The sequence below is a fragment of the Crotalus tigris genome, unplaced genomic scaffold, assembly GCF_016545835.1.
Source record: "Crotalus tigris isolate CLP2741 ecotype Arizona unplaced genomic scaffold, ASM1654583v1 scf7180000017585.4430047, whole genome shotgun sequence".
NCBI lineage: Eukaryota > Metazoa > Chordata > Lepidosauria > Squamata > Viperidae > Crotalus > Crotalus tigris.
The window spans coordinates 2,047,386-2,070,533 of NW_024096493.1; the positions used below are offsets into that span (position 1 = coordinate 2,047,386).

At 35.8% G+C, this 23,148-nt stretch overlaps 1 protein-coding gene across 1 annotated transcript in view; it reads left to right on the forward strand.

The window, feature by feature from the left end:
• Positions 1-23,148, forward strand: part of LOC120316041 (guanine nucleotide-binding protein G(q) subunit alpha) — a 98,330-nt gene that overhangs the window by 57,909 nt on the left and 17,273 nt on the right. The window contains exons 3-5 of the mRNA XM_039361184.1: positions 8,200-8,354; positions 19,627-19,755; positions 21,206-21,335. Coding sequence (XP_039217118.1) covers positions 8,200-8,354; positions 19,627-19,755; positions 21,206-21,335 — 414 coding nt within the window. The remainder of the gene's footprint in view (positions 1-8,199; positions 8,355-19,626; positions 19,756-21,205; positions 21,336-23,148) is intronic.

Consider the following 23,148-nt stretch of genomic DNA (forward strand, 5'->3'; position numbering starts at 1 on the left):
CTTACATAAACCAGTTTTTTCCCAGCACTATTTTTGCTAATTCCAAACTGGCCATCTTGTTACACTTTAGAACCTTTTTCCAGTTACAGATTACCAATTGCATAAAATATTAAAATAGAGCATTGTTTTAGTTGCACAAATGCAATTTCCACTGAAAATTGAACCTAATTTCTTCAACTGAACAAACCTGCTTTCTGGATCATTAGCAGAAGAGCTGTGCATTTGCTTAATATGTACTCTTTATGTTGGATGAAACCAAGAGGGCAATCATGGTTTAGTGAGGTTAGGGTATTTAGGCATGATTGGCTATTTAATCCTAATTAATGAGATGGTCTAAAGTGGTAGTTTTTAAAAAGGTAGTTTTTAAACACAGTAGTAGTTTTGTTTCTATTCTATTCTTCCTATTTTTATTTCTTCACACTATTTTAACCAAGTCTGGTTGATTCATCTAACAAATATTGGCTGATTTTGTCAAATTAAGAATGATCAGATCTGATTAGTACTTGGATTGAAAGGTACCACAAAAGACTTGCGACATAGGATGAACTTGGAAAATTAAAAAGACAATAGGAAACAGAAAATAGCAAGATAGTAACAAATCGTTTCCACATTATTGTCAAGAAAACAACCATAAGGACCAGTTCAACTTGGAATGACAATATTCATAGCTGTGAAAAAGCTTTCTTTGCCCTTTTTTTTAAAGAGTTGCTGAATTTTCCAGTTTTTTGCTGAAAAGGATGGTTGAATTTTCCATGCCTCCCCCCTCCCGTCTTATCACAGGGCATGTATTTATATATACCAGTGTTCAGTCCTCCAAGATTTATCAAAAATATTGTATCCTGTTTGATCCCTTTTCAATAAAAAGTAGTGATGATTAGCATCCCTAGTATGCCTGGAGACATGTTCTTAGCATCCTATCCAAATCCATGTTTTATTTATTTCATATAATTTCAATTTCAGCTCTTGGCAGTTTACAGATAAAAACTGAAAGAAAACAATATATTAAAGAAAAAGGTATCTCACCAGAGACCAAAGACCCTAAACCAAACAGCAGGTAGCCAATAAAAGGACCTTAGAAATCCTGAAAGAGCTTAATTGTAAGAGCAGATTTTAACATTTGAGATGCTTAAGTGCAATAGAATCTGCACAAAGGGTTGTAAATCAGCAGGATGGTAGACAGCATTATGATACAAACTCTGATCCTTTCGAATATGCATACTTCAGTGACTCACCAACAAAAGGGGCAGTCTTTACATCTCAATGCATTATCTGCCATCTTGCCAATTTTTACCCCATCCTCTCTACTCCAATGTACATACCCCATGCTTCAGAATGGCACAGTGTTCAAGTTATTATTTAAATTCATTAATTGTGGTAGTATTGCTACCTCTGAATTTTGTATTCATTAAAGGTCCTGGAAGTTTACTTCCAGAGACAAAACCTCATCTTTGTAAGAAGCTTTAAGTAACATCTGAAATTATTATCAAATATTTATACTAGCTTTGAAATAATAAACTTGTGTGTTCTTGCAAACTGGGTGTTTTTAAATGTTATATTGGGAATTTTAGAAAATATTCAGTAAAATGAGATTCAGAAGTTGGAACATTTGTTTATGTTATTTGAACCTATGTACATATTTTTGGTTACTTTTTAAATTGAACTGTGATTAACAGACATTATCAAATAACTGAATAACCTGAATCCAGGATGCACATTTTAAAAATATTAATTTTATTCTGTTCAGACAAATCCAATTCTTGGGGACTGCCTGGACATTAAGTCACTGCAGTTTTCTTGGAAAGGGTTTTCAAGTGATTTGTCATTGACTTCTTTGTAGGGCTGAGAGAAGTGAGTGTCCCAAGATCACCCAGCTGGCTTTGTGCCTAAGACAGGGGTAGGCAACCTTGGCTCTTTTATGACTTGTGGATTTCAAGACAGTGTGTCTGTGTGTGTGTGCATGCCAATCTGACTGGAGTCAAGTTCCATTAATGTATAATCTTCCACTGAAGTCGAGATGAATTTGCTTGATCTCCATAATACCTACCAATCTGTCTCCTGTATAGCTTTAGCAAGATTAGTATCTTAAGCCTCCTTGGGGAATAGCCAAGATACTATAATACAAGACTCAAAAGAAAAATCTACACCTGATTTGTAGCAGTGAATTCTCACATGTGCTATTTAATTACTCTCTTTTTAAAATAGGGATGGCTATTGAAATCTGGGTTGCCAAAATGTAGACCAGGGGGTTCTCAACCTTAGCAACTTTAAGACTTGTGGACTTCAACTTCCAGAATTCCTCAGCCAGCTTTGGGGGTTGAAGTCCACAAGTCTTAAAGTTGCCAAGGTTGAGAACCCCTGATGTAGACATAACCAAAAGTACTTGATTAAGCTGATTTTGACCCTGGGTTTCTGCAGCTTAGATATGTTAGCCCTGTAATCAAAGGCAATAAAATAGGGCTTTTAAATAATCTGGTTAATATTTTAGACTTATTTTATCTGTGATATAATTCTCTAGATATTTTTAATTTAAATGTTATCTATATTCTACTGTTATTTCAGATTATATAATTTATTTATAATTATATAAAAATATGTGATAGTCATGGCTTTTCTTTTTGCCACTATTTAGCACTGTTAGTAGAGTAAAATAGTGATCATTTTGTTTAAAAAGAAGCATTAAACAAAATAAACATTCCAGTAGAAAATGTACAAAGCAATATAACCTAATTAATTTTTACATAAATAATGAGATATTTAAAGTGAAGTTTACAAGCATGAGTTCTTTCTCCTAATATTTGTGCATGTCTACATGAGTCACAAATCTGGCAACCATGAAAATGTGGGTGCTATAATTTAAGTTTTACTAAAGCAAAATTCCTTAACAGTATGATTTGGAATTATTCAGAGGGTTTTGTTTTGTATTTTTGTTTTGCTTCCTTTTTGTTTGATTTGTTGGGAGTAGAAAATTAGTGTTGTATTTTATCTGGCTTTTTCTTTTTCTTTTTTCTTTTCTTGCCATATAGTTGTTGACTCCTGATGACTCTTGAACGAAGTCCCTGCAGGCTTATAATGTTGTCAAATAATTTAGCAATTTTTCTGCAATTGTTATTCAACACAGATCCAGATGGATTTCATTTGCCTTGCTTGAAGAAGGCTTTCTCCCCCCCCCCTTAAAGATCAGACTACTGTCTATAATGGGCTGTCCTGTCTCCCCCCCCCTTCATGAATTTGAAAGCCTGTGCTGGGGACATCCCATATTCTAATACTCCAGTGGAAAAAAACTGTGTGTGAAATATATACAGCTGTGTCCTGTGGACAGTGAATTTTAGATGGTGTGTACATATTGTCGGAAATTTTTGGCTTTTATATTCATCACTTCATAATCATATTTCTTGATCTGATATCTTATTTTTGGATCTAGGTATCCATATTTTTGGTCCAGGATTTTCTTTACAGGATCCTTTCTGAGTTACATATATATAAAAGAGAGTTAATATGTATACAGACTATAATTATTTCAAGCAATTAAATTAGCACTTCAGCTGGTTGAGCTAATAGCTTCATTGAAAGGTGTGTGAAAATAATTAGCAAGCATTTACTGCTTTACACAAGTCAAGATTTAGACAAGGTGTGTTTAAGAACCATGTTAGATAAATAAATAAATTACACATCATGTGGTTTCAATTGTTTGTAGAAATATTTTCAATGTCCACACTTGGAAAATACCTTGTTGGGGACAACTGTACTAAAATACAGATCCAGAACATTGTCTCCAGAATTTAATTTTCAGGGGCAGGAGAAGAACATAGATCTCTCCCTCCCTCCTTCCCTCTCCCTCTCCCTCCCCCCTCTCTCTGTGTCTATATATAATTTTGTTAAGAATATTCATTATAATATTAAAACCTAATATAAACTAAACTAAGAAAAGAAAATAGGAAAGAGTAAAAAGTGGAAGACAGAAGAAGAAAAAGGAAAAGAAGACTGTATCTATCTTCCCTGTTTATATCTTTATATCTATGTATATATACTTCATCACAAGTATAAACAAATTTAGTAACTCTTCACCCTATGTAAGTTATTTATCTCTTCACTACATATCCCATCTCTTCTCTATGAACAAATCCATAAAAAACTTCCTTTCAGTCCTGATGTTAGCAGAATAGCCAGAAGTAATAACAAACAGTATCTTATTTTAACCTTGATCAAATAAACCTAAATTATATTGCTTCCTTTTACAACTAACAGTCATAGGATTTGATTTTTCTTCATTTCTTCCTTGTTCCATTGCACAAAGTTCTTCAAGATTTAACAGGCCTCTATTGTAAATTCAGTAGAAAAATATTATCCAGGTCACTCTCATTGTTTGTTATTTGTATTTTTTTTGTAGAGCCATTGAAACATCTTTTCTAAATCATTATTTTCACCTGTCAGTTGTAAATTCACTTTCGATGCCATCTTTATCTTACCAGGAAAAGATTGTTCTGTATCTAACATTTCTTCAATGGCTTTATAGTCTATTCACAGAACCAGACATCATTACCATTATTGGTATTATGGCTACTATTTCTGATTCTTTTCTTTAAAAGTATTATTCAGTATCATTATTTCTCTCTAGTGTCCAGTTTTTGAAATCATGGAATTCTTTATATTATGTTTTGCAAAAACTAAAATAGGATCTATTTCACATAAGAAGCTGTTTACATTTTACAATTAATTCGAAAATATTATTGTTAGTTTCATAATTCCAAAATCTTACTGTAAAAGTTTCAATATTCCAGTTTTATCTGGATCCTTAATCCCTTTCTAACTTTTTTGCTGTTTTTTTAGATTCTTTAAATCTTTAACTTTGTAATTAAAATTTTCTTTCATAGAGGATTAGATTCACCTGGCATTTTCAAATCTGTTATTCCAAAGGTCACTTAGAAATAGTTAAAGAGCAATTTTGCAAGATAATTACACATTTGTAGACCTTTTATGTACATGGAGGAAAAAACATTTGTTAGCATTTATCTAGGGTAGATTTTTTATGTTTAATGTTAGTTGTCTATGATGTATTTGATATCTGGGGGGTTGTTTCTACATATGTATTTTTTGTTTTCATTGTTGGTGTCTGATATCTGTTAGTTTTATTTCTTTGTTTTGTATTTTTGGAGATGAAGAATAATTTAAAAAAATGTGACACACTAGTACAGAGATCCCCAACCTTTTAGTTTTATTTCTTTGTTTTGTATTTTTGGAGATGAAGAATAATTTTAAAAAATGTGACACACTAGTACAGAGATCCCCAACCGTTTGGGCAGCAGGGACCGGTTCCATGTAGAGAGGTTTTTCTGCGGACCAGAGGGTGCGTGGTTTTGTGTATTGCCTGATCTCGTGGATGGGGCTTTGCTTGTTTGTGCAGATTGATTGCTGGCATGCCGCGGCCTGGTACTGGTTCACGGACTGGGGGTTGGGACTCCTGCACTAGTAGATAAGCAATCCACACAGAATATATATGCTCAAGATACTGGAAACTGGGGTTGTGCAAAGCATTCAGAAGACACCTTCACAAAGAATGCAATTTTGTGAAGCAGGTACATGCACAGTCTGCATTTTGTGATAGTCCAAATAGAAATGTCAGTACATTTACACATACTATGTACATATAGATGCACATTACCTGCAATTCATTGGTGGCATGCAGCCTACCCTCAAACTATCCCAAGATTCTGATACTATATTTTTGAAGCATTTTTCTAGAAAATCCTTTTCTCCCTCCACGGCTATTCTCCTCTAACCCTAACCCATGCTACTATTGCTGTGGCATAACCAACTCAGACCAGGAAGAGAAGTTACAGGAGAGTCATCAGCCTGTGAGAATTCATCTGGAAGAGTAGCAGGCGGGGAAAACAGTGTGGCCTACCAACCAAGACTGACAGCTATCGCTGGCCTCTGAACACAAAGAGGCGGAGCTTACATCACCTCCCACTCCCTGCCATGAGGAGAGAAGTGCTGAACAAATGCTCAGCAGAAAGAGCCAGAAAGAACCCAGCCTGCCAAAGGGATAACTATGACCTGGATAACTGAGAATTAAAAAAATATCCCAAAGATGCTTTTTCACAAGGCTACTGGTCTTTCTTGTTTTTCTTCGAAGGTGTTTTGCTTCTTATCCAAGAAGCTTTTTCAGCTCTGACTAGATAGTGGGGAATGGAAAGAAGAAGCATCCAGTCAGAGCTAAAGAAGCTTCTTGGATGAGAAGCGAAACATCTTCAAAAAAAAAACAAGAAAGTCCAGTTGCCTCGTGAAAAAGCATCTTTGGGATAACTATGACCTGGATAAATCTCCATAGAAATTTAAACAATACTCTTGAAATTAAAGGTGGTCCAAGTGCTGATTTTGAAGCTGCAGAAAAGAGATTCTGGTCAAAAGAAATTAGGATAGTGAAGATGCAGCATCCTGTAAGAAGACTCATTTATAAGCTCCAAGCAATGGTTTGCTGTTATATCTGAGGACTGTAGGTCTATCTCTAACTTTCATTAAGTAAAAACATTACATGTAGTGCTGTATCATGGTTAATTTGATTTTGATTTAATGTACAGATAGTCCTCAACTTATGACCACAACTTAGCCCCAGATTTCCATTGCTAAGCAAGGCAGTTAAGTGAATTGCATCCCAGTTTACAAACTTTTTTGCCACAGTTGAGTGAATCACTGCAGTTATTAAGTGAATCATGGGTCATTAAGTGAATCTGGCTTCCCCATTGACTTTGCTTGTCAGAAGCCATCTGCGAAGGTAACAAATATTGATCATAAATACATGGCAGTTGTAAAGCGCCCGAATTTTGATCACATGACCGTGATCAGTCATGTGTGTGAAATACAATGATGTTACTTTTTTCAGTGCCAATGGAACTTCGAATGGTCACTAAATGAATGGTTGTAACTTGAGAGATACCTGTAATAGGGTCCAGATAGGATGAAACAAGCTACAGTAAGGTTGAACCTGAACAAGATATGATAGAGTAGCTGTTAATTGTGGTAGTTTGTTAGACCCATTTTCTTCTTTGCATGGCAAAGCACTACTCTTAAATGAACAGGACTGTGACTTGAGGCATCTTCCTAAACTCATGGCTACTGATGGATGGATTTATTTATTTATTTAATATCCCATTTTTCATTTAGCAGCTGAAGGATGAATAAATATCAAAATGTAGCAGCAACAATACAAAGCAAAGCATAGTAACAGGAATAATAGTAATAATAGTATTGATTGTGTTGTCCAGTGTGATTTGGGGGGGGAAGGTGTTTTAGGGGGATACTGTAAAATAGGGGTCCGAAATCTCAGGCCATGGCCCATTTAGAACTAGGCTGTGAGAGAAGTGAATGCGTGCCGCTCAATTTGCGCAAGTGCGCAAATAGAGCTGCTCACACAGAATCATCCCCTCTATCCCCCCACACCCGCCGCTTTGCAAAGCCAGAAAGGTTGGAGACTGCTGCTGTAAAAGACTAGCAAAGATAGCTTTGAAACCCCATTTAATGAATTCTCCCTTTGTATTCAGATGCAAGTTTAAATTATATAAGTTGTTTTATGTTTAAATTCAGTTTCTCCAAAATCCATTGTTTTTCATTGAAATGAGAAGCGCATGTGCAAAATTTTGAAAAAAAAAACGTAAAATTAAAAATCACATAATATTGGAAAGAAAATGTGCACTTTGGGGGTATTTAAATATGGAATCTTAAGGAGGTATACAAAAATTTAACAATGCATATTCAATATTTGGGGCCAGTTTTCCATAGAAAAAGGGAAATATTAGGAATTGTTTTGTTAATATAATGTAACAGCTCCTTCTGGGACTCCCATTTACTTCCCTGTCCAGATTAAAACTATTTTGAGGTAATTTTTTGTTGAAAATTAGATGGTTTTTTTTTTTAAGAGCCAGCAGGTCTCAAGGGAGTTGACCTATGATGCAGGAAGGAATTAGGAAATTAATTAATTAAAATGGCTGATCAAAACCATGAAAAAAATCTCACTGCATTTCTAGAAAAAGACTGCCCTACTTTCATTTCCTATCTATAGTGAAAATGTATTGCTATAAGGCTATAATAATATATTCCTTACCTGCAAATCATTTCTTGAACTGGGAATTCAATAAGGAAAATTGGTGTGTGTACATTTTATATGACAAATATGTATTGATTTTCTTTTTTTTATTTCAATAGGTCAATGCACAAATAGTTCGAGAAGTTGATATAGAGAAAGTGTCCTCATTTGAGAACCCCTATGTAGATGCAATAAAGATCTTATGGAACGATCCTGGTATTCAAGAATGCTATGACAGACGACGGGAATATCAGTTGTCAGATTCTACTAAATAGTAAGTTTAGATGTTTTAGCAATGTAATTTTAAAATGTATATGAATATACACACATTAATATTGGTTTTCTCATCTCAATTTCGAAAGCTAGTTAATGTAACTTTTAACTGGTGCTTCAACCTGCTGAATTAATCAGATATTACTTAGATGTATATCGCAAGTATGAGATGCTTTCTTGAAATGCTTTGATGGTGATAGTATTATCCTAAACCTTCTTGTCAAATGATGATCATGCTGTTAGTATATACATAAATATGCCACCTTGCTTTTCTTTCCAGAACCCAGTTTTTTGATCACCTTTTATCTAGTTATCTTTCAGTTTATCTCATTAAAAATCAAAAGAGTTTTCTATTAATTTTTCACAAGCTACAATAGCTGTAACAGGGGATTATTTAATTATTATAAAATTATTTTTTTACCCTTCAAAAAATAAGAAATAATCTGGTTTTCAAAGAATGAAGTTCTCATTCTGAGTCTTGTATAATCATGTATGTATGTATGTATGTATGTCTCCTACCTTTTCTCCAAAGATGTTAAAGAAACATGCATTGTTTTCTCTTCTCTTCTTGTTTGTCCTTACCCAGTGAAAGCGAGACTAAGAGATGATGTTCATGCATTGAATATTGCGGCAAAAGAGACGTCCTGTACTTTGGTTCACACTTGTTGCTATGTGTGTGAAAACAATACATTATTGTAGGGCAGGAAGAGAAATAATATCTTATTTTTCAGAATTTCTGGAATAAAGAAGATAGGGTTACTTCTTTTGGAGATAATATGGTATATTTTCCAGAAGTTCCTCTTCATATGACCAAGAAGTAGAATTGGCAGTCAAAACTGACAGAATCTGACTGATAAGGCAAATGGCTGTGTATGAACATGAACATTTTGAACCTAGACCAAAATGTCTGGATATAAAAGCTCAAAAGTTTTATTTGGCAAAATTTGCAAAATATATTTATTTGTCTGTTACACTTTCTAGCCTTCAAAAGCTCAGCTGGATTAGTTAAACAGCACTAATAATAAATACATGCTTGGTTATTTTGGTCTTGTCCCTCATACTTGCATCCTAAAGTGCTGTGTAGGGTTTTTTTATACATAGTATGTACAGAATAGAGGATACAAATAATGTATTATCTTGAATACTGTTTTTTGTTTGCAGCAAATTCTAGTTGAAGAATTGTACATAGAAAACTGATGTGTTTTACACGTATATGTTTTATATTCTTTCTAATAGCAAGTTCGGGTAGTTGAGTGCCTGGTGATTAAAATGAAATGTGTGGTTTCAAGATGTCTAGGAAACTCTTGACTCACTCAAATTTAGAAGGAAAATATTTTTTAAAAAGCTCTAAAACCATTTAGTAGGAATTTGGTTTGATAGCAGAATGGCCATGATAGCATGGCCAAGCTGGCTGAGAATTTTGTAATCACATTCAGCATCATCAAATTGGGAAAAAAAAGTATAACAAAAAAGATAATAAAGAACAGACGTGTGAGATAGTGGATGAAAGTGTCTGAGATCTTGATTCTTAGTTTTATGGTTGGACAGGATGTTCAAGGCAAACCAAGTGTAATGATGGGTATGAGGTGCAATAGCTCCTTAATGATGTCCAGTGCAGGAGGCCTCCTCCAGTAGGATCACTGGGACAGTGCCACTCCTCTTTTAATTACCCTAACCCAGTGGTGGCGAACATATGGCACGCATTCCAGAAGCAGCACTCAGAGCCCTCTCTGGGGGCACGCACACCATTGCCCCAGCCCCTCCTCCCCCCGCAGCCCCCCCTCACCAGTAGCCCCCCTGGAGGAGAGTCACCCCCTGAGCGCAGCCCGCACAGAGCAGCACAGCCAAGGATATGGCAGCTGGGGAGCGGGGACAAGACTCCGCCCTCACGTCCTGTCACGTCCATTTGATGTTGTGGAGTGTGGGTGGAGGGCGTGCTGCTGGACCGCCTGGGTGATCGGCGGGCCATGGGGGCAGTGAGTGGGCCCATGGGCAGGCGGGGCGGAGACGAGATGGGCGGAGCGAAGCAGGTGGGATGGGGCAGAGCAGGGGCGGGATGGAGGTGGAGGCAGTTTTTGGGCACTCGGTCTCTAAAAGGTTCACCATCACTGCCCTAACCCTAAACATTCTGCACTCTGGGTTCAACTTTACATAGTATATTTATTTTAACCTATAATTATATAATTTCAAATTTGATCACAATTAGGCCAGTTGTGTCCAGAGTTGAGTAGTTTTATTAAGCAATTTGCACTGCTTGATAATTAGGTAACAAAAAAGGCTATTATCCTAGGAATGTGCAACCCATTAGTGGTTCTTTCGTACTTATATGTATGGGTTAATGCATCCAGAAAACACAAGAGCATAAATTAGAGTGGCTTTTGATACATTAAAACCCCAGTAATGCGTACATTGGCAGGGTCAGATTTCAATAATTGTTGCATACTACAGCCAGCCAAATCTCACTGGGTGTATTGTTCCAAAAGGCAGGCACCAAAACATAAAAGGACTAATTAAGTGACATTTTTCAAGGAGGGGACCCAAAATACACCTATCCTGGTGGACCTCATGAAACAAGCAGAAACAGTTGGAGAGATGATCCAACAAATAAATCAGCCCTGTGCCATTAAGGGTTTTATTGATAACTAGGATCTTGAATCATAGCCAAAATGCCTAAAAGAAGCCAATATAGCTTGCTTGAAAAACAACTATACGGCAAAATGGGAGAAGGGGATTGAGGCTTCTAAATCTCTTTTGTTATGCTACCAAAGTAGGAAACTTTGAACCAAATATCATGCCTTTCATTCTGAGACACATAGAAAATTGTAGATTTCTGTAATTCAGAAATGACCTATTTATTTTGCATAATTTATATTTACAGTAATGCACTGTAATGTTTTTTCCTGGAAATTCTCATTAGTGAGATGGTTTTAGTCACCTTTGAAAGATGTGTAGCACAGAAGCGTGTGGTCCTTGCTTCTCCTGATCCCCTAATCCTTTATTTACCATATTTTGTTGGGAAATATTGTAGATCTGTTATCATAAAAATACTTTAACCATTTAAGCTCATTATTAATGATACAGTTATTGAAAAGAAATTGCACTTCTTAATATATTTCTATTATAAACCATATTTTAAAAGTTAATTATAGCTGTAATTTGTTCAATAAAATCTAGAATGGCGGCTGCAGTAATTTTATTGGGTTGCCATAGAGATAGGCCCGAGGTGCTATAGCAAGGTAATTTGTGTGGTCATAATGCAATCATGGCTCTCTGAGGCAGTCACAAATTCTAATACAACTAAACGTTTTAGAGTTGCGCCTTTATATGATAATACATTGGAGCCCTTAGAATAAGCTAATTCAATTGACTGGTAAGCAAGCAAAAGACTATGATGAGACCATGTGATGAACCTTCCTATCAATAATAGTTAGAGAACAGGGTTAAGCAAGTTACCAGTTATCAAGACAAGCCAATGTATCCAAATGTAAAAATAAGTTTAAAGAAAGAGTATCAGGGAAGGATAGACAGAAAAAGCTTAGAGATATTAAGGGTTTTATACAAGGCATAGTCCATGTGTTGAAAATGAAGTAGCATCCTTTTTGAATGCAGTATCCTTATGACAAAATTTCCTCTTCCCTCTGGGGAAGTCCAGTTCGCCTCTTCTTGCTAGTTTTAGGTAACTAGCAAGAAGGAAAACGTGTTTGTTCAGCAGAGGTATGTAGATATAAGCTAATGGTGAGCCTGCTGTTATGTATCTCTTTGACCAATTGATAGATTGTTTCATTGATATGGCTGCCCAACTTACAAAAGGACTGGGTGACTTATAATTATATAGAAGTGTGGAAAAAATTATAGGAAGCATCTGGAATGAAATAATGGAACAATAATATAATGAAATAAAGAGAAACAGAATAACCAAATTGCCACTGTATGCATGTTCAAAAACCTTTCATTCTGCATGTGTTCAACTCACAGCCTGGCCTGGTGCCTGGAGGAAGAACTAGGTTTTCAGGACCTTACAGAAGGATAGGAAGCACAGGGCTATCTGAACCTTGGGAAGAATCATATTCCATAAGCTGGGTGCTGCAGCAGAGACGGCAAGCCTCCTGGATCCTTCCAAGTTAGATGGCTTCAAAAAAGCGATTTAAAGATTGCCCACCTTCCTCATTCTTCTGGGACAAGCAGAAATAGACTTTTAAGTAATTCAGTTGGCTTCATAGATGATAATTAGCAACTTGAATTATGCAGACATCCATGGGGAGGCAGTACAGGTCACAGAGGAATGACTTTTCAAAGATTTCTCAATGTGGCCCATTCTGGACCAATTGCAGCTTCCAGGTGGTTTAAAAGAGCACGCAGCTTAAAGCATGTTTCAGTAATCCAAATGTGAGTTACCAGGGCCAACCATGTTAGGAGTGGTACAATTGAGCACATGATAGATCTATTGAAAGAGGCTGTCTTGGCCATTGCTGCTGCCTGGTTTTCAACAAGAGCCAGTAGTCCCAAAAGGACCACCTAAACTGCATACCGTCTCCGACTGGGAAATGCAATCCAATCCTGAACTGAAATAAGAGAATCTCTAGAATTAGGAGACTTCAAAACCCACAGCCATTCAATCATGTATTGGGCTGAAGCATTTTCTTCCCCCACCCCCACAGCCTCCAGTACTGGGAAAGAACGAATGGAATGGAATGGAATGGAATGGAATGGAATGGAATAGAATAGAATAGAATAGAATAGAATAGAATAGAATAGAATAGAATAGAATAGAATAGAATAGAATAGAATAGAATAGAGCTGGAAGGGACCTTGGAGGTCTTCTAGTTCAGTCCCCTGCTCAAGCAAGAGAACCTATACCATCTCAGGTGATTGTCTAGTCTTTTCCTAAAAATCATGGAGCGCCCATGATTTCTGGGGGTAAGCTGTTCCACTGGTTGATTGTCCTCACTGTCAGGAAGTTTCTCCTTAATTCCAGGTTGCTTCTCTCTCTGGTCAGTTTCCAACCATTGTTTCCCATCCTTCCCTCTGGTGCTCTGGTGAACAACCTGATCTCCTCTGCCTTGTGGCAGCCCCTCAGATACTGGAACACTGCTTAGTCATCTTATAGTGATGTATAGATGAGTTTCATTAGCATAATAATGATACCTGACCCCATACCAATGAATGACTTCCCGGTGACTTAATATAAATGTTAAATAAGAGTGAAAAAAAAAGTAAGCCCTAAGAGGTGGATGGGCTGGATGGGCTAGATTTTTCTCCACCCCACCCAGTTACTGACTAGATCCATTGTACTTCCCACTCCTTAAGCTTGAAGTTGGTCCAGAAAAACGTCATGTTCAAAGGTACTAAAAGCTTCTCATCATTTTTTCTTTTATTTTCCCTATTCTAATGTTTTAGTTCTGTGGTTTAATGCTTTAACTGTTGCTCATAATGAGTCCTATTCAATTTTATTGGGCTTATTAAATAGTTTTATGGGCTTATAAAATAGGTGTTATATGTATAGTGGGGGGGGGTTCTGTTTCTTTTTTATAAGATACATTTTTAAACAATTAATTGTTCATGTAGTGCACTGTCTTCAGTGGTATATCTCTGCATGATTCAAGAAAAAGACTAGTTGAACAGATTGGTACCTATTTTTATGTAAATAATAGTAAATTCCCATTGCAAATCATATGTTTGTATTATGAAGGAGAGCTGACTGTCAATAATTTCAAAGGAACCTCAATCTCTATCTGTAATTTATTCAGTATTAAACATAAGAACAAAAGTTGACATACTGTAGTTCTACAATTGTGTAATATGCGCATAACCTAAAAATAGAAAATTGTTAGCATCCATTTTGGCTATAAGTCTATCCAGATTTTTCTGGGAGTAAATATGATTCAGAATAGATAATTTTCAAAACAGTAAGGCAGTTACTCAAACTTTGCAATACTTCAACCCCTAAAATGCTAAATGAGTTTGTGCACCCTTCTCCCATGAATAAAACCAGTAATTTCATTCAGGTTAGTAGTATATTGTTTCTTGCCAAAAGCTAACTGAAAGGGGGGGGGGCGCGAAAGCTAACTGAAAGACCTGTAATTTTCATTGTATTTTCTTAGCATAGATTTACTCCTATCAACCAATCTGATAGATTTATCATAGTGAGCTTATTTATCACCCACCAAATATACAAAGGCACCAACTGAACTGTCACAGTTTTCTTAATAACTACCAGTATAAGTTCATTTTTTATTCAGTCGCTAAGTTATGTCTGACTCTTCATGACTCCACAAACCATAGCACACCAGGTCCCCCTATCCTACACTGTCTTTGAGTCTGCCCACTATGTCAATGATAAGTTCATACAGTATTTAAAATTGTCCTTAGAACCTTGAATAATATAGAAACACATATTGACCTCTAATCTGCCTCTTTTTATCCCAATTCTTGATCATGCAGTGCTCAGTAAGAGGAGAGATTTGTTCACTTCTCTGAAGAATGGGAAGATAGATTGCTTTACTAGTTAGTGTCCCAATCATAGGTAATAAATCGGTTACCGCAGAATGTTTTGTAGATGGAATGGAAATAAGTCCCCATTTAATTTCAGATAAGGCAAGTTATTCAGAAATTGTATCAGTAAATTTCATTGAAATATTTGAGAAATGGTGCATCTCTGAAACTTTTAGAAGTATAACTTCATTGATTTTTTAAAATAATATTTGATAAATACTGGTACTTTAGAAAAAAATTAAAAAGTTGGGAGTTAAGAGTTGGAACTTAGTGAATCTCAATGGAACTCTTTGACATAACAATTTATTTAATAAATTATTTAATAATTTAATCCATTTCAGAAAATAATTTAAAAAAACACAAAAAATTTGAAGGGTAGAATGGCAGTCCATAACAAGCCCTGTTTGTAGCTTTTCTTTATCATTTTATGTGATGATGTCATTGTGTCAACTGTCTATCATTTACATTATGTTGTCATCACACAAATTATTTAAATTGCTGTGATGACACATGCTTTATTATACAGACCCTGAGGAACAGTGGACTTTCCCCAAGTCTATTAAATCATGGCTTTACTATATAAGTAATAAATAATTGGAGGCATCACTGCTTCAGACAGGAAGGCGGTGCATAGAGTGGTAAGAATGGCCGAAAAGATCAATGGCTATTCCCTCCCTCCCATCCAGGACATAGCACAGAAGCGTTGCTTGAGCAGGGTCCGTAAGATTATCTGGGACACTACACAACCTGTTTTCCTTGTTACCTTCTGGAAGGAGGCTTCGTGGTATCCAAAGCAGAACATCCAGATTCAGCCAGAATTTCATTCCATAAGGCATTAACCTTGCGAACTCTCAAGCTTTCTCCTTCTGTTATATATTCAAGATGGACAATATTTAATATTTATTTGCTACATATATGTAGGGATGTGGGTCTATACATATGTTGTTCATAGTATGTTTAGGTGTGTGTCATGTATGTGTTTCACTTTGAGAGTGGACAACTAAATTTCATTTTTGATGTGTGCCATTGTGCCCACAATATAAATATGACAATAAAGGTTATCTATCTATCTAAATAATTCTGTATTCGCACAGTATAATTATCTTCTTTTTCTTTTCTTTTTTCCTGGCTTAGTTTTATGCTGGTATAGGATTAGTTTATATCTGGCTGTTATATTAAATGCTGTGGTTCTTCAGTAAAAATGTAAAAAAGCTCCCATATTTCCCTATTTTGAAATAATATAAATTTAAAATAATGGATAAAATATTGTACTTCATTAACACAGTTCCACAGAAATTCCAACACCTATAGATATACTCCAGATGGCGTGATGAAAGCTACCAAAACCAATTACAGCACTAGTGGGGTTAACCATTTCTTAGAATGCCCCCTGCTCTTGTTTTTCCTGAGCAAGTTTATTGCAGCCTTATCCAGACAAAGTGGGAATGAGGGTTGACATTGGGCTCACTTTTCCTGCAGAAGCCTGGTCAGCTTTAAACAACAATCTGCCAGTTGCTTGCAGCTACCTAGAATGTAACCCACAGCTTAAAAACTTTTTAAATACAGCAGTAATCATTTTGCTAGAAATACTTTAAAATCCAGGCAAGACTATCCAATTCCAAGAAAGCATTCATGTCTGCAAAAGGGATTATCTAAAATTGAGATAGGAAAAAAGAAAAAATAGGTTCTTGATCCAGAAGCTTCATGTTCAGCAATTTAATGTAGCTATATGGCTCTTTAATAGTGAAGATTCATATTCATGAATCCAGTTTCAGTTTAGATAAATAAATATTTTAATGCTGAAGTTAAATTGTTTTAAAAGATATGCTAATTTGGGATGATGCATTCATTGACTTACCAGTAGATCTGTGTGTTCTGTCTCCATCTTTGTATTTCTTTCTTTCTTTCTCTCACTTAGATCAGAATTGAAGTTTAGCAGTTAGACTTATGCCCATATACATTAGTTTCCTGAGGATAAATATAGCTCCCTGTGATTTCATTTAACAGGGAGAAGACTGTATTATGTGTCACCCTACTTGGCAGCTCAATTTTATTGAGGATGGAGATCAATCTGGGCATCAGTTACAAAAATAACACAATTGATGCAGTTAGGATGAGCCGGAAGCATATTTTTAGTTGACTCATCTCGAGTGAATAATTGGATACTGTTGATCCGTTCCATCTTGATCCACCTGAATCCATAATGAAATAGGCTCAGAAAAGTGAAGCTGGTGTCATGTATAAGACACTCATAGCAAAAAGGAGCACTGTCCCATTATGACATACCAAAGAAAAAGGACAAGATACACTAGATCAGTTTCTGATACAAAATACAAAAATTTGTATCTGAAAAAGTTACACAAATCAATACAGCAAAATCTTGGGAGTCAGCCACCTCCTAGCTTTCTCTGAAAATACCTCTATTAATTGAAATAGTCCAAATAGTAGTAGAAAAGATGAGAAAGGTAATAATAATACAGCCATACTACACTTAAGACAGTACTGTGGTAATTAGGTGTTTGGCAGAGTGATGGCAAAAGGGAAAAAACTATCTTGGAGTCCAGTTGTTTTGGCATGCAGTGCCTTATAGCGGTGTCTGAGGGGAGAAGTTGAAACAGTTTATGTCCAGGATATGAGGAGTCTGTAGATACGTTCTTAGTCCACTTTCTGACCCACGCAGGTCCTTGTTAGAAGGCAGGCTGATTGCAATGGTTTTTTTCTGAAATCCTAACTATTCATTGAAGTCTTTACCTGTCCTATTTGATTGCTATGCCAAACCAGACAGTTACAGAAGTACAAATGACAGACTCAATAATTCCTCTGGAAAACTCTATCAACAGCTCCTGGGGCAGTCTAAACTTTCTGAGCTGACGCAGGAAAAACATCTTTTGTTGTGTCTTTTTAATGATGGTTCTAATATTAGGTATTATTTCAAGTCCTGGGAGATTATAGAACCCAGAAACCTCAAGGTGTCTACACTTGATACTCTGTTGTCTAATACTGTAAGAGGTGGTAGAATAGGAGGGCTCCTCCTAAAATCCATTTTCATCTCTACAGTTTTAAGTGTGTTCAGCTCCAGATTGTTCCAGCTCTACCACAGGGCCAGTTGTTCAACCTCCCATCTGTATGTCACTTGGAAAGACCCCTTGTGTTGCTAAACTGGGAACCACATTTTGCTTTGAAGGTCACTGTCCCAAATACACTACTTAAGGATACATCCGGTAGTTGGGAAGCTTAATCCTTCAATCTTTGAAAGAATAAATCTTTCCTTAAGAGTTTCAGGGAGTAAAGCTTGCCAATTTTTTTTTAATAAAGTTGATTTGAAGGTCTCTCTAAGAATCAGAGAGAGCAGACCCATGGGAAAGAAATTAACATTAGCCAAAAGTTAAAAAGATAATGCTGAAGTCTAGTATTTACAGAGACCAAGCCCATATTTAAATGTAGAGCAGACATCTTAATTCATCATGAGTCTGCAAGGATAGCTCTAATAAGAGCAAATGGCTTCAAGAATGTCAAGATTGGTCTAAATACAGTACAGATATGGACACTGTAGAAAAGTAGAGAGCTGATCTTGGCTATAAAGATCTGGCAAGCTGCTAGGATCAAGTGGGCTCCTTTTTAAATGGAAAAATATCAGTATAGAATTGTTATAGAGATGCTATTCTAAATGCTGTTGTTTTGTTAAGTAAGTGATCTGCCAAGAGGCAGGTAATATAACATCATAGTTCCGTAAAAGCCAGTAAAAATGAAATGATACTGTATACAATAACATGTAAATTGGGGAGAAAATCATATTACTTAACTACAGGTAGTCCTCAACTTACAACAGTTCGTTTAGTGACTGTTCAAAGTTACAACGGTACTGAAAAAAGTGACGTATGACCATTTTTCACACTTATGATCATTGCAGCATCTCCTTGGTCACATGATCAAAATTCATATTTATGACAGTTGCAGTGTCCCAGATCATGTGATCAGCTTTTGTGGCCTTCTGACAAGCAAAGTCACTGGGGAAGCCAGATTTCACTCAACAGCAATGTTACTATTTTAACAACTATAATGATTCACTTAATAAGAAAAGTGGTAAAATGGGGCAAAACTCAATTAACAAATGTTTCACTTAGCAACATAAATTTTGGGCTCAATTGTGGTTGTAAATTGAGGACTACCTGTACAGTTAAGTGATCATTTGTCATACTATATTTGCATTGAGCCAGTTGATGGTGAACCATCTCAAGAACCATAATTGGGTGGTATTAAATTCATTAATGAATTGCAATTCATTAAATTGCAATAATATATCAGTGAACCTGTTCTAACAATAATTAAACTTATTTGTTAATGCCACTGCTAGATGTACATATATAGAAAAAGAACAGACAAACTTCTGTTTAAGGTAGAACTTCACTGTAGCAAACAACTATTCTATATTGCATTCAGCACTTTGATCCAATTCACTTTATGTGCGTTTGATTTTGAATCTTACCAATCCACATCTCTTTCACATTGAACCTGTACAACCAGGACAGGTTAATGCTTTTTAAATTATTGCCCTTAATACTTTGATCATTCTGGAGATCATGAAAAATTCTAGTAACAATGTAAAAGTTACAAAACCTATACAGAGGTTTTTTTTTTAAATTCTGCTATAAAATTATGTTTTCAAGAGTTTTTTTCCAAGTGTGCCCTATCTCAACTCTTTTGCTGTTTTTATCTTTATATAATTCCTTCTGTCAGTGGGGCATTATCTTTCACTCCTGATTTTTCTCTTCTATCTATAGTTATCTTAACGATTTGGACCGCATAGCAGCCTCTGGATATCTACCCACTCAACAAGATGTTCTTAGAGTTCGGGTTCCAACTACAGGAATCATTGAATACCCATTTGACTTACAAAGTGTTATTTTCAGGTAGATAAAAGGTTTTTTTTTAATCTTTAAAATGCTACTTTAGAGGAGTTTGTTTAGGGGGGAGAGGAGTTTCCTACCAAGAGCATAAAAATATATTTAAATAATTGTACCAATAGAAAATGCTATTTTGGAAATGCATTCTTTTCTCCTACTCCCTTTCTTCTTTTTGCTTAATAGTAACAATTCAGGAAAAACAATTCAACCCCTGAGATGTTCATTGTTTAGATTAGTGTTTCTCAACCTTGACAATTTTAAGACATGTGGACTTCAACTCCCAGAATTCCACAGCCAGCAATGCTGGCTGTGGAATTCTGGGAGTTGAAGTCCACATGCCTTAAAATTGTCAAGGTTGAGAAACACTGGTTTAGATCAATATTTTACACTGATCAAAAGTGGAGAATGCAAAACAAAGTATTGTGTTAAGTCATAAACAGGAGCAAATATATATATAAAGATAATTGTACCAATAAAAATGTTTTTTGGAAATGTCTTATTTTCTCCCACTCCCTTTTTTTGTGTGGTAAAGTATGAATATAATTTATAAATTGCAGACAAATGGTATTTTATATATTTATAGATCAAGTCCACCAATTCTAATAAAAATCCTAGCTATTAATTCTGCTTCATCTTATGTAAGAACATAAACTGGAAAAATAATATAAATGTCCTTATAAGAATTTCCCTATTTTATTATTCTGTCATTATACATAGAAGATTATTGCTATTACAGTTAACTCTGGAAAATATTGGACTCTTGCCCTTATTGAGCATAAAACCTTCCTGTTCGAATTTTAATAATTACACTCATTTTTAAAGGTGTTGTGTTTAACTTGTATAATGGTAGCGACTATATAAACTTGTTACTTTGTAGATTTGTTGAAATTCATTGGTAGATTTGTTGAAATACAAAGTTTGACAAATGGTTCTTGTTCCATACAAATGTATACAGTATTCTAAAGAACCTTTTTTGAAGTTTTTTTTTCTATTTTGAGTTTCATTAACTGTAGTCATGAAGCAAAATAAAAAGAGGGTCATTTTTGTTAGTAAAGATGTTGATTGGCTTTATTAGTCTGTATGACCCTTACATTTGGAAAAAAATTGGAAGAGCAAAGCACCTGTCAGGGAATCACATAAGGAAAACAAGAATTTCTACCTCCCTAGAGCCATAAGTGCAAAGTCTCTGAAGATAAAGAATATTGTGAAATCAACAGTCCAGAAGAAAGAACATTAAATGGGTTTAAGAAAACTATATTTACTCCAAGTTACAATGTATAAATGCCTCACAATGGTAGGCTTGTAGCATTTGCAGAATGCTGAAGTGTAGATGTATTCACCCTATTATCATGATTTTTCAGACATAGCATATAAATAATATAATAATGAAAACATGTCCTAACATTCTAGTATTTGTACATTGCTTTGATTTCTATGATTTTTGCTCCTATTTCAGAATGGTGGATGTGGGGGGACAGCGATCGGAACGAAGAAAATGGATACACTGTTTTGAAAATGTCACCTCCATTATGTTTCTAGTAGCTCTTAGCGAATATGATCAAGTACTTGTGGAGTCAGACAATGAGGTAGGCCATTATCAAATGCCTTCCAGAAGTATGTTTCTAATTAAGGCAATAATTGCTTCCCCAAAAAACTCTCATATAATTTTGTGATAGTATTCTATGACTGACCTAGTGCCAGGATTTTTTTTTCTATGATTTCATCCTGGTTTTGAAATACTGGGCTCGGAGATGTTGGTCCATATGGTTCTGCTTTAATCTTTTGGACGTTAACTAATATTTCTTATTCTCTAAAACTGGAAATTCTGCTTCTCCAAAATTATGTTTTTATTTATAACTCCTTTAGTAAGCATAGAGGATAGATATAACAATGCTAATTATGTTTTTATCTCTGAAGTAACTAATCAATTATAAACAAAATTATGTTTCAACTAGTTAAGCTCTAAGCAGAATAACTCCCAAATTAATAGATATCTATTATATGATCTATACTTTGGGCCCCTTAAAGGCCTGTTCATTCTTAGGCCTAGTGGAACTCTGAGCTCTCTTCTCCATTTCTATGTTCCTCATGAGTACTGTATTCTCAGTTGCTCATTATCTCTCTCTCTCCTCTTCTCCTGCCTTGAGTAGCAAAAGAAGGGATGAGGAAAGGGGGGGGGAAATGGCTCCTTCCCCTTCAGTTCTCTGATTACACAAAATGATCACTCTCTGAACTGATAACAGAAGACCTCATTCCTCTTCTCTCACTTCTCCAGCAACTCCAGAGAATAGCAGGGGTGGGGCAATGGCTCTACAAATAGTAAGTGGCAGTAACTGGCAGTGAAGGTGGTGCTTCCCACCCCACCCTACCCTCTTGTCCCCTCCCACTTTAAATGGATTGAGGGCTGTGGTATGTGAGTACTTTTCTAAATTAGCATAGTACTTTTCTGCCAACTCCTACATGGGATAATGGCACTTTAATGCTGCTGTATGGAAGAACCTACAGTCCACAGACTATTTTGCCATGTGACCTGCTCTTTGCTTTGGCAAGTGCTAATTGAAAAGTTCAAAGGTCTCATACTCTTCTCTTCACAGCTTGGGGAAATATGCCTGTACTAATCCTTCAAGCCTGAATAATTATGTAGACTTTACTGTTAATACTATTAAAAGTAAACGGAAACATGCATAAAATTCCAAGTTGGAAATTTGTTAACTGTCCTTGCTAGGCAGATTAGAGATGGCTTATGTGTTAAAATTCAATAATTTGGAAGAAGACTAGCTTCTATTTACGAAAATGTTTTTTAGAACCTGGGAATGAAAGCATTCAGACACCTAATTCAGGCATAATATTAAGACAGTGAAAATTCTGGATTTAGTTTGTAAGAGACGGTAGGTACTAAATAGGCTGTAATCTGAATGTACACTTATCATTAAAGTAGAATTTTGTTCTCTAGGATTGCATAGTTTCTGCAGGGAAGCTGCAAGATGTACAAATAATAGCAGTTGCTTTAAAAAGTTCCTGTGTTGATACTCTTGCCTATTCTAAAGCACTTCTTCTGCATCACATGTGGAGCACTTCAGAACCCTAGTATTTACATTTCTCATCAGTTTCTTTCTCCACTCCGAAATTTTTCTGTTGACACAATTTATCCCAAAATGTCATTTAAAATGCAAATCTATTGGAATGAGATATTTATAGAAATAAAATTGAGAACCACTTTGGTCTATGCATAGCTGGCTGAGGAATTCTGGGAGCTGAAGTCCACAAGTTTTAAAGTTGTCAAGGTTGCAGACCCCTGGTCTAGTGGTTAAGGCACCAGGATAGAAACCAGGAGACTCTGAATTCTAGTCCTGCCTTGGGCATGAAAGCTGGCTAGGTGACTTTGGGCCATTCTCTTTT